The 14,617-nt window shown below is 36.9% G+C and overlaps 1 protein-coding gene across 9 annotated transcripts in view; it reads right to left on the bottom strand.

Annotated features, from left to right (window-relative positions):
• Positions 1-14,617, bottom strand: part of LOC128238399 (uncharacterized) — a 74,178-nt gene that overhangs the window by 36,855 nt on the left and 22,706 nt on the right. For 8 of the 9 annotated variants that reach the window (XM_052954299.1, XM_052954291.1, XM_052954293.1 and 5 more), the window contains exons 8-27: positions 13,475-13,606; positions 12,663-12,794; positions 12,202-12,378; positions 11,809-11,976; positions 10,451-10,588; positions 9,702-9,943; positions 9,072-9,282; positions 7,707-7,819; positions 7,050-7,251; positions 6,410-6,562; positions 5,980-6,224; positions 5,314-5,536; positions 3,636-3,763; positions 3,020-3,239; positions 2,143-2,292; positions 1,659-1,915; positions 1,240-1,447; positions 1,007-1,119; positions 493-715; positions 120-272 (exon numbers count right to left, since the gene is read on the bottom strand). In XM_052954299.1, coding sequence (XP_052810259.1) covers positions 120-272; positions 493-715; positions 1,007-1,119; positions 1,240-1,447; positions 1,659-1,915; positions 2,143-2,292; positions 3,020-3,239; positions 3,636-3,763; positions 5,314-5,536; positions 5,980-6,224; positions 6,410-6,562; positions 7,050-7,251; positions 7,707-7,819; positions 9,072-9,282; positions 9,702-9,943; positions 10,451-10,588; positions 11,809-11,976; positions 12,202-12,378; positions 12,663-12,794; positions 13,475-13,606 — 3,588 coding nt within the window. The remainder of the gene's footprint in view (positions 1-119; positions 273-492; positions 716-1,006; positions 1,120-1,239; positions 1,448-1,658; positions 1,916-2,142; positions 2,293-3,019; positions 3,240-3,635; positions 3,764-5,313; positions 5,537-5,979; positions 6,225-6,409; positions 6,563-7,049; positions 7,252-7,706; positions 7,820-9,071; positions 9,283-9,701; positions 9,944-10,450; positions 10,589-11,808; positions 11,977-12,201; positions 12,379-12,662; positions 12,795-13,474; positions 13,607-14,617) is intronic. The other variant, XM_052954297.1, reaches the window with a different exon arrangement.

Raw genomic sequence — 14,617 nt, 5'->3', positions numbered from 1 at the left:
GCCTACAATTCACATGTTACTACACTAAGAACTACCAGATATTGAAGTTATAGGATATAAATAAACTGTTTGGTTGTTGCCATTAAAACTGCTTATAAATGAGTAGACATTTCATTTACTGTTCACGGCCACTGTAATCACAACTTCCACACTGAAGGCTGGGTCGTTTGCTTTGTTGGAGTCGCGGACTTTCACCCTAACCACATAAGAAGTGACATCGCGAGGTAATGACGAACTCAGCGTTACATGACCAGTCTGGTTGACAGCAAAACCTAGAGAATAGTTAAAGGGTGTTGGCTATTTTTGTTGAAATGTGACATTCACTATAAATGCAATAAGTGTTCAGGTGTGCATTCAGATGTGCATTACCCTTGCTTTATATATTGTAGGATTGAAATGTAATACAGTATTAAGTGACATTTAAAGTAGAAACATTTCTTAGAACTTTTGCGCTTTCACCTCGGTAAAATACCCAATCTTTAGGCATCCTACCTTGTGCTGGTGACAGGAGTGTGTACTCTATCTGTCGGAAGGCTGGTGAGCGGTCACCATCTGTGCACTGTAGGGCCGTCACTACAAATCCCACAGGGGCTAGCAGGTCTACATTCACTGTGGGTGTCATCTGGCTGCATGAGGGTACCTTGTCATTGATGTCCACCACCTCAATTGTGACAGTAGCTGTGGCTTCAAGGGATGAGGGAGCTCCATCGATGGCCTGTGGAACGTACAATGGCAGGTAATTATTCAAATTCAATGCCATGTAGAATCTGGATTTTAAACCCACTGTATAGAGGTAAAAAATGCTGATGCAAACTTTAAAAATAGTTTTGGTTGAGTCAGTAGAAACTTAACCGCCTTGCAATACATGTGTGAAATTCTCTGGAACATATATACCAAGTAGCATCAAGAAATTTGAACGTTTTTTCCATCGTGGCCAAGATTAAAGTTTTAGCCTCCCAATAATGACATCTTAATTAGGATTATGAATAAATTGTTTAACACATACCGTGACAGTAAAGATATAAGTGTTGTCTGCTGCCGTGTCAGCATCCAGAGAGTTTGTCAGGGTGATTGCCCCCGTGTTGGAGTTGAGAGCGAATAGTTGGGAGACATCAAGTCCTGCAGGAAACAAGGAATACATATATACAAATGACCTTAGCTCATCATTGCATCACAAATATCTTCAAATGCAATCACATTTTATTCAATGCTACAGTTTTTAATATGGCCTGCACTGACCTTGTGAATAATACGTCACAGATCCAAGTTGACCGGAGTCTGGGTCAGTGGCGCTGACTACCAATATTGTGTTACCGATGGAGGTGTTTTCGGGAGTCTGGACAGCAAAGGGTGTGTTTATGAATGTTGGCGGATCATTGACGTCACTCACCGTGATTGTGACATGAAAGATGCGCTCACCGTAACTTGAGCTCACTGCACCATTTAGCTGGATGAAATAATCAAAGTATTTTTTATTTAACACTGTTCTTATAAACTATATGTTTACAAAATCATAAACTGTAGCTGCTTGTACCCAGTGACTCACAGATATAAATCACAGGTCTAGTACATCTTTAATTAACTTAATTAACCCTGAGTGATGTTCATATCTAAATTTAACATCATTATTGAATCCAATTCATTTAAACAGCACCTACCACATATATTCCATAGTGGTTTTTCAGCGCCTTCAGAGTACAGAGCGAGATTTTGTTTCCCGTGGTAGCTGTAGCATCGCTGTTGAGCGTGAAGAACTCTGTACCATTACCGGAAGAGATGGCATACGTCAGTGTCTCTCCCTTGACGGGATCGGAGCAGGCAGTTGCTACGTCAAAGCACACATTTGCAAGAATATCTTCGGCTTTAGTTGACAAGAAATCGTAAACACTGTTGGCACATGTGGGCGGGAAAGAATCTGAAAGTGGAACACACATATTAATAAAATATCGTAGAATTTTATCTTTCTTCAGTCCCTCACCTTGTTTTTAATTAAAGGTTAAAACAACTGGTTGCTGCTTGCCAATATGCAACAATCTCCCGGAGAAATCTCCAATGGCCTGTGGGCAACTAAATCACAAACTACTGTTGGGCAAGGCAAATTTATAAACTACTTTAAGCAACATTGGTATTGAGTTGACTCACTGTTGACTTCCAAGTTGATGGTGACGGATGACGATAATCCTCCGCCATCTGCTGCCACGACGTCAAATGTTAAGGTTGTGTCTGACATTGTTATGTCCGATAGTGATTTTGCAAGCTGAACAGACCCAGCCTCATTCACATTGAAATAACCTTAAGAATAAAAGTGGGGGCATAAATTTGTGACAATATATTAATTAAGTCACTTTTTTAAATTAAGTGAAGTATTGTTTGAGAAATTACTTTAATGACCTTATGTTACATCAATGTAATCAATTATAAATCCTTCAATAGCAAAAATGTGAAAAAGTTCTACAATAACAGGCTGTTTGTGATCTTGAAACATCCATCTTTCATTTGGCCAATTATTCAAAACTTTGTAAAAGTTCACAATGTTATTAATATCATCGTTGTTAGCTTTAAAGCTGCACTCTCACAGATTTACCGTTTTGACATTTTTTTTTTTTGTCTTGGAATGAGCCATTTTTCTTAAACCGTTAGTTAAGCCATAAAACATTAATTTTCGAACGGAAATATGAAAATCTGCGGACTGATCTTTTGTCAGCAGTCTTATATCACTCGATTGAAGATATTAATGCAAAAATTGGCTCATTCCAAGACAAAAAATAAAAAAAGTTGTCAAAACGGTAAATCTGTGAGAGTGCAGCTTTAAAAGGTGAAATAGCTTGTTTTGTGCTTATATATTTGAAAAAAATCAAGTACAGCTGAAACAGCTGTCTCAAATCTTTTTAGAAATACTGCGGATCACAAGTGTATCCATGAAATGTCCAGAGCAATAAAGATTTGAAACTTAACAATGATAATGTTATCAACGCCTTGAACTTTAACAAAGTTCTGAACAATATGATTAATATCATACTTATGACATTGGCGTCCCCACTTAGGCTGTATGTGAGAGACGAAAATACAGCTGTAAAATCAGCGTCAGTGCACGCGACGCGGGCAACTTCATACCCAATGCCATCATTAACACTAGCACTAGCAGAAATGGGGCCGTTTGGACATGTTGGAGCAGAGTTGATGTCCGTAATAGTAATGTTGAGCGTGAGGGAACTTGCAGCGCCAACACTATCCGTTACCTAAATAATTAATAAAATAGTAGTTATAATAACATAGCAATTGAGGGTTTCAGCCTCAAGTTTATTTCAACTTCTTGTATACATGTATCATACCAAAATTTATAAAACTTTGAAGTTTTCCAAAGGCAATCTTTTGGCCCATGTGCATTTATAATGATTTGATTGGTAAATAGCAAAAATTGGAAATAAATTGACAAATCAATCATATTTTGGCTAACTTTGGCCAAAACCAAACCAGTTTTGTACAAATTGCTGCTAAAAAATAGCACTGAGTTTGTCATTCCACACAGCCACTACTGTTTTTTGTGTTCAACAAAACCAAATGTGATTACATTACCCAATTTGCATTTCATTGGAAGCAAATGTCATTACTCAAAATAAGCCTGCAGTTCAAACCTTTAGAGTGAGAATGTAACTGTTTCTCATTTTGGGATCAAGTTGCCTGGAAATCACAACAGATACTGCATTCTGCTCCTCACTAATGTTGGCAGTAAATGGTAGGCTCTGAGCGGATCCTGCGGGATCTGGAAATGTAACAAGATGGATGGTAAAGGCTGGATAGTAAAATGAAGGCTGAATGGTACAGTGGTAAAGGGTGGGTGGAACACTGGTAAAGGCTGGATGTAAAGGCTGGATGGTGCAGTGGTAAAGGTTGGATGGTAAAATGGTGAAGGCTAGATTGTAAAGACCAGATGGTACAGTGGTAAAGGCTGAATGGTACCATGGTAAAGGCTATATGGTAAAGGCTGGATGGTACACTGGTAAAGGCTGGATGGTACAATGGTAAAGGCTATATGGTAAAGGCTGGATGGTACACTGGTAAAGGCTGGATGGTACAATGGTAAAGGCTATATGGTAAAGGCTGGATGGTACAGTGGTAAAGGCTGGATGGTAAAGGCTGGATGGTACAGTGGTAAAGGCTGGATGGTACCATGGTAAAGGCTATATGGTAAAGGCTGGATGGTACAGTGGTAAAGGCTGAATGGTACAGTGGTAAAGGCTGGATGGTAAAGGCTGGATGGTACAGTGGTAAAGGCTGGATGGTACAGTGGTAAAGGCTGGATGGTAAAGGCTGGATGGTACACTGGTAAAGGCTGGATGGTACAGTGGTAAAGGCTGGATGGTAAACGCTGAATGGTACAGTGGTAAAGGCTGGATGGTACAGTGGTAAAGGCTGGATGGTAAAGGCTGGATGGTACACTGGTAAAGGCTGGATGGTACAGTGGTAAAGGCTGGATGGTAAACGCTGAATGGTACAGTGGTAAAGGCTGGATGGTACCATGGTAAAGGCTATATGGTAAAGGCTGGATGGTACAGTGGTAAAGGCTGAATGGTACAATGGTAAAGGCTATATGGTAAAGGCTGGATGGTACAGTGGTAAAGGCTGAATGGTACAATGGTAAAGGCTATATGGTAAAGGCTGGATGGTACAGTGGTAAAGGCTGAATGGTACAATGGGAAAGGCTATATGGTAAAGGATGGATGGTACAGTGGTAAAGGATGGATGGTACAGTGGTAAAGGCTGGATGGTAAAATGGTAAAGGCTATATGGTAAAGGATGGATCGTACAGTGGTAAAGGCTGGATGGTACAGTGGTTAAGGCTGGATCGTACAGTGGTAAAAGCTGGATGGTACAATGGTTAAGGCTGGATATTAAAGGTAAGAAGGTACAGTGGTAAAGGTTGGTTTGTTAAGGTCGGATGGTACAGTGATAAAGGCCGGATGTAGAAGGTTAGATGTTAAAGTGGTAAAGGCTGGGTGGTTAGGCAAAAGCTTTAATTAAAAGGTTGCATTTGTGCTTCTTTACTTCTGCAAACAAACATCTTAAGATCCAAATTACTACCAAACTGTACAATTAAGCCAATGTGGACATCAACTATATTGACTATGAAGCATTTGTTGAAGCATTTAAAACTACCAATCAGCAAGTGATAACAACCTCCAATGCTCAAATATAGGAGCAGATATTTAGAGATGTTTTGTAATTTTCATAACATATGGAATATGTAAGGGACAGTGGCAAGTCCCCTTAAAATAGAAAATATGTAAGAGACACAGTGGCAGGTTCCCTCACCTTCGAGTGTAGCTGTAAGTGTGTCTGGTGGGTCGGCAGCCACATCCGGGTCTTCTACCACCAGTGTGATCACCGCCCCGCTTGCTGTCTCTCTTAGGCTGATTTCTTCCACACTCGCTCCTGGCACACTTGGCCTGATTTTCGGTGGGTCATTGATGTTCACTACTGTTACCGAAAACTGCATCGTAAACTGGCCGTATGTGTTTGTGACATTGTTGGAAAACTGGAAAAAGCATGCAGGCAAGTCGTTTCTTTTACTTCTTAATTGCTAATAAACAGTTTATCTGCAAAACAGTGCTTACACATGTAGTTTGTGATTAAAAATGATACAAAGACCAAAAATAAATACTGGGACCTGATAAATATAGAACAAGAATGCCACAGACAGAACATCTATACTTGTCTGCTGTCTCCTCTTTCAATCAAACAAGGGGCATTACTTAACAATAATTAAAGTCAGGGTTATGGCCCTTAATAAATATGTGGGTTTGGTCACAGGAAACTTGTGTGCCAAGTTTTTTTGAATATCTTGAACAATTTTTGAGTCATTGCAAAGTTCTTGCACAACAAAACCCACAATGCTGTATATGATAATGACATCAATTAAAATACCTCAACCAAGAAACCTACAAGCTAAAAACAGTTTAATTTACATTATTAACCTACATTATATGTGCCAAATTTCTGGTCCAAGGGTTCGGCAACACAAATGCTGGCTATTAGAGCCCCTGATTCTGCCTGTGTGCAATCAAGATTAAAGAGTGATGGAATGTTTCCGTTTTCTGAGCATGTCATTTCAACACCAGCTAAATTTGTACAGCTGTATTTGACGCCACTGCATGTGTCATTGACAGGCGCCTTTTCACTGAATGTCAAACTGGCAGGAATGGAACAGATTGGCAAGAGGTCACCTGAGAAAAAGAAAACTCTGAGATAAACTCAAATATAAAGAAGCTTCATTATATTATATTAAAGGCAGAATAAATCAACAATAAACAAATTTCTGAAATTTGTTCCCTAGTAACCCGATGATATCAGCAAAATGAATTATTGTTAGATTTATGTTTGCTTAATCCTGTGTTCTATTACCACTTACCTACAATAACACTAAATGCAACATTGGTTGATAAACTGACGTCATTGACTTCAGCCGTAACCTTGACATTGACGGTGGATGTGCCGGACTCTGTCCAGTCTGTATTGTAGGTTAATGATCCAGAAGCGTCTACTGCAACCGGACTGGACTCAGCTAGACCAAATAAGTTAAAGAAACTTCAATGAAAGTCCATTTAGAACCAATCAACAACATGTTATAAGCAGAATAGGACTTGGTACTACACCCTGCAAACATATTAATATCAAAAAAGAAAATCAATGTATAGTACAGTTATAAACGGCCAGTGCCCAATTCACTTCAACAACAGAAGTAAAAATTTAATCTAGATTTAAGTTGCAGACAGGCACTGGGCTTAATAATCAGCTATTATTTCATGTGTCACTGGATTTACTGTGGATGTAAACTTAAAATTTGAATGTCTAGCAAACATTGAAACATAGGTGTAATTTTATTTAATTTTACGAACCGTAACTTGTCTGCCAATATTTATTAAAAAATATTTATTTAAAGCAGGGAGATTAAAAATTATCCATGTTTTTGTTTTGTTTTGGCAGCCTTAAGTGTGTCTGAAAAGTTTAACAAATGTCCCTTAACATTGTGACTAAGGTGTTTAAATTACCTATAACAGAGAAAGACGTGGGTGTTAAACCTGCCCCATTTTTCGTGCACGTGATCTGTCCAAGGGCCTGACTTGGCCTATCATCACCGGTCACATGGGCAAGGAGAGGATCCGGCAAAACAGTGCACGTGATACTCGAGTTAATAAACTGAACCTCCATGTCACCAGAGGCCGTTAATGACGGGATACCATTATCTGACAGCTTGAATAAAAACAGAGAGATTCTAATATGCTATTTTCCACAGATGAGGAAGGTCTTGTGTTCCTTAATCGCTAGTAATTAATGCTACTGGCTACATTTGCCATTCATGCAGGATGTACACAATCAGACATATATGTTTTTAAATGAAATCACTAAATTAAAGCAAGGCTGCACTGGCATTATTCAATAAATTGTAACAAAAACATGAAACATGAGTATCACAGGATTACTTATACATGCATACTGAACAATAGGATGTTTGTTTGTTGAAAATGTTACCATTAATTCAATTTATAAAAATTTGGGAGGATAAAAATATAGATTCATGACCAATGGCTGAACCCTCTACTTACCTTTAAACTATCAAAAATTAGTGTTGTAAATATATTTTGTTCTTTACATGCTAAAAGATGAAAATAAATAATGATTTCAGTTTTCACCATTGTAAGGCTTACCTGTAAGGTGACGGTAACGGATACGCCAGTCTCTGGGATACCAGCAGTGGGCATCTGTATTGTAAGATAGTTACCAGACACCGAAAATGACTCTCCATAACTGCCAGGAGCGCCTGAAACACACAAGAGTAAACTGATGGAAATTGTAACTATGATATGACAGGGGACTTTCATTGCCATGATCATGATCATCATCCAGGTTAACTCTACATGGGCTCACACCCTCAAGTATGACTTTAAGACTTAAGACTGGCTAAAATTTCTCGAAACTTCTTAAAAGTTAAAACAGGACTATAAGATAAGCTCCCAATTTTTTATTTTCAAAAATATGCATAATTTTTACTTCTTTAAGAGTTTTTATACTTTATAATAATCACAATAAACCATTTTCCATTCATTGAAATGGAATTGAAGTTCGTATTTTTGCCAATTATATAAGCAACTTGAGCCTGTTAAGCTTAAAGATCCACTCTTACTCCTAAATAAGATGTACCACAATTAATACAATTGTTTTAATTTACCCAAGGATGAATAAATATCGTAAACAGTGGTTCCTATGAAGGATTCTGTGTCTAATTTGAAAGAAATATAGAAAAGTGAAGAAAAACACTGTATTTCTACCATATGCGATGATAGTTTATCACTGTAAATCTTTTAGCACTTACCAGTCATTTAGTATTTGTGCGTTTTCAGCTATAAAATACAAGTTGTTACAATCTTGTTATCAGTAATTTATATTTTCCATACATGCCCTATTAAGTAAGTAGTTAAATTTTTATCACTCAAAATTTGTTTGTTAGATTAATTAGTATAATTTATGTACTGATTTTAATAAAAAAAGTGTCACTCTAGGAAGTTTCAAGAAATTGGGGCCTGTAGTTAGGCATATTTTTAGAATTCTATAGAATCATTTATATTACATTCTTTCACAAAATCTGTGTAAAACATTTATGAATTGCCTGAGCTTTAAATACAGCATGTTTTCCTCTATTGCCCTTCCAGGCAGAACGTTGGAATAAAATGAAGCATTGCAGTTCTGTGTCCCAGCCTGGAGACTGTGTGTAAAAATGGGCCCTGGAAAGCCCAAGTAGCAAATTCACGATGTCGTAATGTCTGTTTCCTATTTTCTAAATGTTTGTATCATGATGCCATAGAAATATTAATTGATTCCACTTTGACGATGATTTTCTCATATATATCAATTTGCATAGCATGAATTAGTAAAAAAAAGCAATAATGAAATAAATGCAATTTATAGTACCTAGTTATTCATTCAAAATCATAATTGAGATAATGGTATGAACACCATAATGACAATATAAGATGCAAAATTTAAAAATAATAACCATGGGTATAAAAACATACTTAATATTGAATAATGTATGGTTTGCCCTTCCAAGTCAGTGGCGTTTAGAGTGACACCTACAGCATCAGCCAACATGTCAGCGACGTTATAGAGCAGTGACGTCGGCCCTTGGAATGCCGGTGGACTGTTAAGCACAAAGCAGACACGTGCTGTAGCGTTTATCCAGGGACGCAGAGAACGGTCGTCTGCTTCAAATGCAATCATGTCCACCTAACATCATAAGTAAAACAACATGTATTTACAATCACAGTAATAAACCATGTTGAAACTGTTATATAATTCCAGGTCACTTTGAGACAATAAAGGCCATGAATAGTTAGAATTTGTCTCATACTTATCCAATAAGTTGTTCATGAATGCAAAGTGTTTATACCCTCCATATCACACAACCACACTCTCGCACAACATCGTGCCAAAGAGAGTGACTAAGTATAAGTTATCATAACTTTCTTCACAATTGTTGTAAATTATAGTGTTTAAACTAAACATAATTGTTGCTCCTTAGGTCATTTGACAATATTATGATTAACTAGTAGAATGAAATATTCCAAAGACAACTGTATGGAGTAAACTCTAAGGCTCAGACATGTAATGAAGACAATCTACCTAGTATCATTGTCATTACTTACACAGTAGGTGGGAGCAGGCGGGTTTTCGTTGATGTATGTTAGACAGAACTCTTCCCCATCTGCCTCAGTGATGAAATCTGGGTCTGCAGGAGGGGTCAGCTCATATACAACCCCTTCATCTGGGTTGTGGCACACGTTGGTAGAGCTTGTTCCAATCTTTGGCAGGCAGAGTGAGTTCTTAGGAGGATTTAAATCCAGCCTTAAGGTGGTGTTCAGGTTTTGACAGGTTATTGGGGTGTCATCTGAAAGGAGAAATGTCAATATAATCAATGCAGTATATGTTAATATTTTATCATCAGTTTTGCTTGCATAATTCTTGCATGCATGTAGAAATGATGCAAATTTCTTGTTACTATGATGGTCAATTTATTTTTTCAGCATTTCGGATTGAAGTAAATGTTAATTTAACTGAAGTTTGTCTAGTATGCTTTAAAAACAGGACAGAATCGATAAAACAATGTCATAAAGTCTTTTTTAAGAAAACACAAGCCTTTCCATACAGAAATGGTTTTGGGGTAAAAAAGAATATTTAAAAAAATAGACAAAAAGTTGTGTTTTTTCATAGGATTTATATTTACACATCTGGGAAAAGGGATATATTTAAGTTTTGGGAATGGAGCCAAAGTTTGGATTCTGGTCAGAATAGCACAACAGAATTTCAGAACATTACAAATTCGATTTTCTAGGGTCTTCCTATTAAATGTGAATATAAAGAATTTTGATAACAGTCAAACACTTATTTCACTAACTTAGATCACAGTTGTTGCCCTTGTATCCTACAGCACAGATGCAAGATCTCTGTAGGGGCTCACCGGACGTCACACAACCTCTGGCATTGCTAGGACATGGCTGGGTCACACACAGGTCTTCAGTCTCACAAGCAGAACCTGGGCATACAATGAAGAAATAGGCATTCCAATTATTAAGAATAAATATATATATATTGTGATACAAGTATTGGTTTATATTAGGGATGCAAACGAATGGCAAAATTGATATTCCAATATTCGGTAATTTTTTCGATCGAATATTTGAATATTCAATTAGCAAAATACATATTTTAGAATTTGTTGTCAACTATTATTATTACTCGCCAAAGTAATAGCTGGAGCATTTTAACCGACTTTGTCGTAGCTAGTACGCGCGATGGACCCTGATTTCCCCAAATGAGTCTCTGGAATTCCCCATTTTCAGAACATATTTTGATTAATAAAAACAATCAAATAATTTCCATTCCACTGCCTTCATATTTGTAAACAACGTGAAATTAGATGGATTCCTGGTCAAATGGGGTTATGCTCCAATGGAGGGACTTTCCGTAGGACGAGCAGCCTCATTTTGTAATTGACCTCTACTTAATATAACTATGGAAATACAAAACCAACTCGGGATTTAGTAAAATAATAAAACGAAAACATATGTGGATTTTGACTCTTCTAGTGTACATCAACAGAGGAAATATACTAAAATGCTATACAGTTTACCATAACTAATTGAAGCTACTGATGTCACTTGTCTAATAGCCAGTTATTGTAATATTACGGGGACCTTTCCAAGTACCCGAAGATATGTCCCTAAATGACATACATGTATGACGCATGTTTAGTGCATTGTCAGGACATTCACACCTCTGGCATTATGGGCCAATCATTGTAAAAACAAGACAAACGAACTTTATGCACTACAACAGAGTTGAAGGCAAAAGGTTTATTATTCTATTTATTCAACAAAAAAATAAATAATATATTCCAATACCGATTTTGACATTCGAATACCAAACGTTTGATCGTATATTCGAATATTTGTTTGCATCCCTAGTTTATATGTACATATAGATAATAGCTGTGTCAAAATAAGTGCATTATATAAAAAAAACCTTGTTATTACAATTTTTTTGTTGCTGCCTTATGTCAATTGAACAGCTAAAAATTGCAATTCCATGTAGCTACAAAACTACATTAAAACTGACTTTATCAGGCAAATGTTTCGATTTCTAGTATATTAATGTATTCTCATCTTCAAGTAAATACTTATTCAAAATTAATTCCAAAACTAGTAAGAGAACTGGCAAATTCATAAAACTATTATAATGTAAAAGAAATGTTACCAGAGAATCCTTCCAGACATAAGCATTCATTACGGCTTGATTCCGGGTTGACGGAACAAGTGCCCTGGTTCTCACATGGGGGGTCACAGGTGGGAAGTGGCGGGACTGTTGAAATTGCTGGTAATGTTGTAGTAGTTGTAGGCATCATGGTGGTGGTTGTCGGTGTTTCTATTCCATTATGAAACATGACAGGTTGTAAATTATTATTAAGCCAAATATGAGCAAAAGATTTCCCAAAAAAATGGAAAAACCTGCAAAAGGTAACGAAATTAAAATAAACTTTAGCCAGTCTTAAAGATGACAGAAGAAAAACTACTAGTATACTCTGAAATGCTAACATGTTTAAAGGTATGTCAACGATTCCATAGAAACTTTCTGTAAGGATAAACTTACCAAGTTCACACACTGGTTCTGTTCCAGCATATGTGCCATCTTCTTGGCATGGTCTGACAGATGCACCAACAATAACATAGCCAGTATTGCATGTGTATACAGCTTCCACACGTAAGTATTCTTCATTCTTTACATACTCAGCAATGCCATTTGTTATATTGCTGGGGACTCCACAATCTAGGTTATAGATTGATAGATACATAAATAATTACTCTATGATCAATTATAGGTAAACATATGCATCATGTACTACATTTCCTTCTTTGGCCTTAAGACCAGTTTATTTTTTAAATTGTAACTTTTTTTAAACTGAATGAAGTCTTTAAAATGTCTATATCTGGGAAAAATATTTTGCCATGGGTCAAGGCATACAGAATTTATTTTGAATTGCTGATCTTTATATAAATACTGGCTTAAACTATGATTAAAGCATTATGTGTAACAACCATATTCTGTCATACCAGTGACGCAGTTTTCAATCGAAATTCGCGTGTAGTTTTGGCCGCAGGCACACTTGTTATTTGCGTTACAGATGGAGTTAGGCACCACACAAGGTGGGTCTGTCGTCAGGCATACCCCTCGCGGATACCCGTCTGAAAAATTACACCAAGACATCAGCTAAAGTGAAAAATGTGGTTGGGTTACCAAAATAATTTGAACAGAAAAGCAGGTATTTTCATTGTGTCTCAGTTATTGTCCCATCGCCATACTGTTTTTGGAGTTTATAAAGCTCTACCTGCACCCTTTAATAGCGGCATGATGGCTTGACCCTGTCACATCCCAAGGTGTGACTTATGCAAAATTGTTGAAGCCAAAAGAAAGAATTTTACCCTCAAAGAGTGATTTTGTACACAAAAAGCCTCGAGACCTATGAGCGGTCCTACAGCGCCGACTTTTGGATAGGGTTTCATTTCTTTAAGTCTTGACTAGTTGTAGCAAGATGTAACATGCATCTTAAAATCATTTATTTGTAAGAATGGTATATTTTAAAGAGTGAGTAGGACAAGTGGTAAGTTCAATGACAAGAAAGTGTTTAGACAACAGGATGTTTCGTCCAGTACATATATTATTAAATATTCATTATATATGAACTGGATCTTTGTTGTCAATATCTCTCAATATCAATATCTGCCTGTTTTCAATCATTATTATAATTATGAAGTACCATTCAATTTTATGGAGCTGGGTGCTCAAAATCCCATAGTTGGATTTTAAGTTTGCAATTTCATAATTTTCGGGACAACTCTAACCAATACCCCTGCAATGTATATACCTCTCCTACAATTAACGTTCACCAAAGTATAGCCCGCTACACAGTCACACATCCCTTTTGCAGAACACTCTGATTCTGGCCCACAGCGGCTGGCTTCTGTTTCCGGTAGACAAAGCCCACCTGCCCTACCCGCTGAAAATGGCACATCATGCAAAAAGCACACTTGAGTAACAAGAAGCAACAATAAAGCAAAAGTTTATCCCAAACGACATAATACGAGATGTTTTGCATACAATTATTTTGAACATTATGAGTTAGGAAAGTTTTAATGCTTCAAGATATCAAACTGAATTACATTTTGAAATTCTGGCCAGAAAATTAGTGTTAATAGAGAAAGCTTTGTCAATAAAAGAAATCACATGTAATATGAGAGAATATTAACCAAATGCTTGATGTATGATTTAATCAGAATGGTTAGAAACAATATAATCAGCCCTTGTTTAAAACATATCTGCTTGTTGTTATAATGGCATCCGACAAGGGTTAAGTAAAGCCACACAAAAGTGCCATAGAGCTAACATCAGTGTTGCATCATGATTTCGATATTTTGAGTTCAAGAAGAGGCAAAACCAAACAATTGTAAATTGCAGAGTTACACGCAAGTCTACACATGTGTGAATTGTCTCTGAAAACATGTGAACCAAGTGTCATTTGAATATTGTCAAAAATCAGACAACCTTAAGCTAATAATAAGAAAACGAATAGAAAAAAAATACCCACACAGCTTAAAACAAAACCACAATTGCTTGAAGTTTGGTTATTCTGGATCAGCTTGTTGACTTATCTGTTTTCTAAAATGATCTCTGGCTTAATTTGCCCATTATTAGTTCGTTTGATTTTAATCATCAATTCATATTAAGTAGCATTTGTTTTTCAATCACCAAGAGGTCATTTCAGGAGCTGATCATCTAACCAATCCTCATGCACCAGTGATCATAACCAGTATTCTCCCCAGGCCCTTTCGGTGTGTTGGCGCTGACATCTGATCAAGCACTAAGCTTGCATTCCTACATGCCACACCATGCTTAATCCTGGCGCTTTGTGACCTGTGTTCCTATGGTAAAGTTTTCCGACATTCTGCTTGCCTTTATTAGCATAATTAGGGATGACGCAGCTTTTATAAAGGTATCAGGATATTTACAA

The sequence above is a fragment of the Mya arenaria genome, chromosome 6, assembly GCF_026914265.1.
Source record: "Mya arenaria isolate MELC-2E11 chromosome 6, ASM2691426v1".
Lineage (NCBI taxonomy): Eukaryota > Metazoa > Mollusca > Bivalvia > Myida > Myidae > Mya > Mya arenaria.
This window is presented reverse-complemented; position numbering and strand designations above follow the sequence as displayed.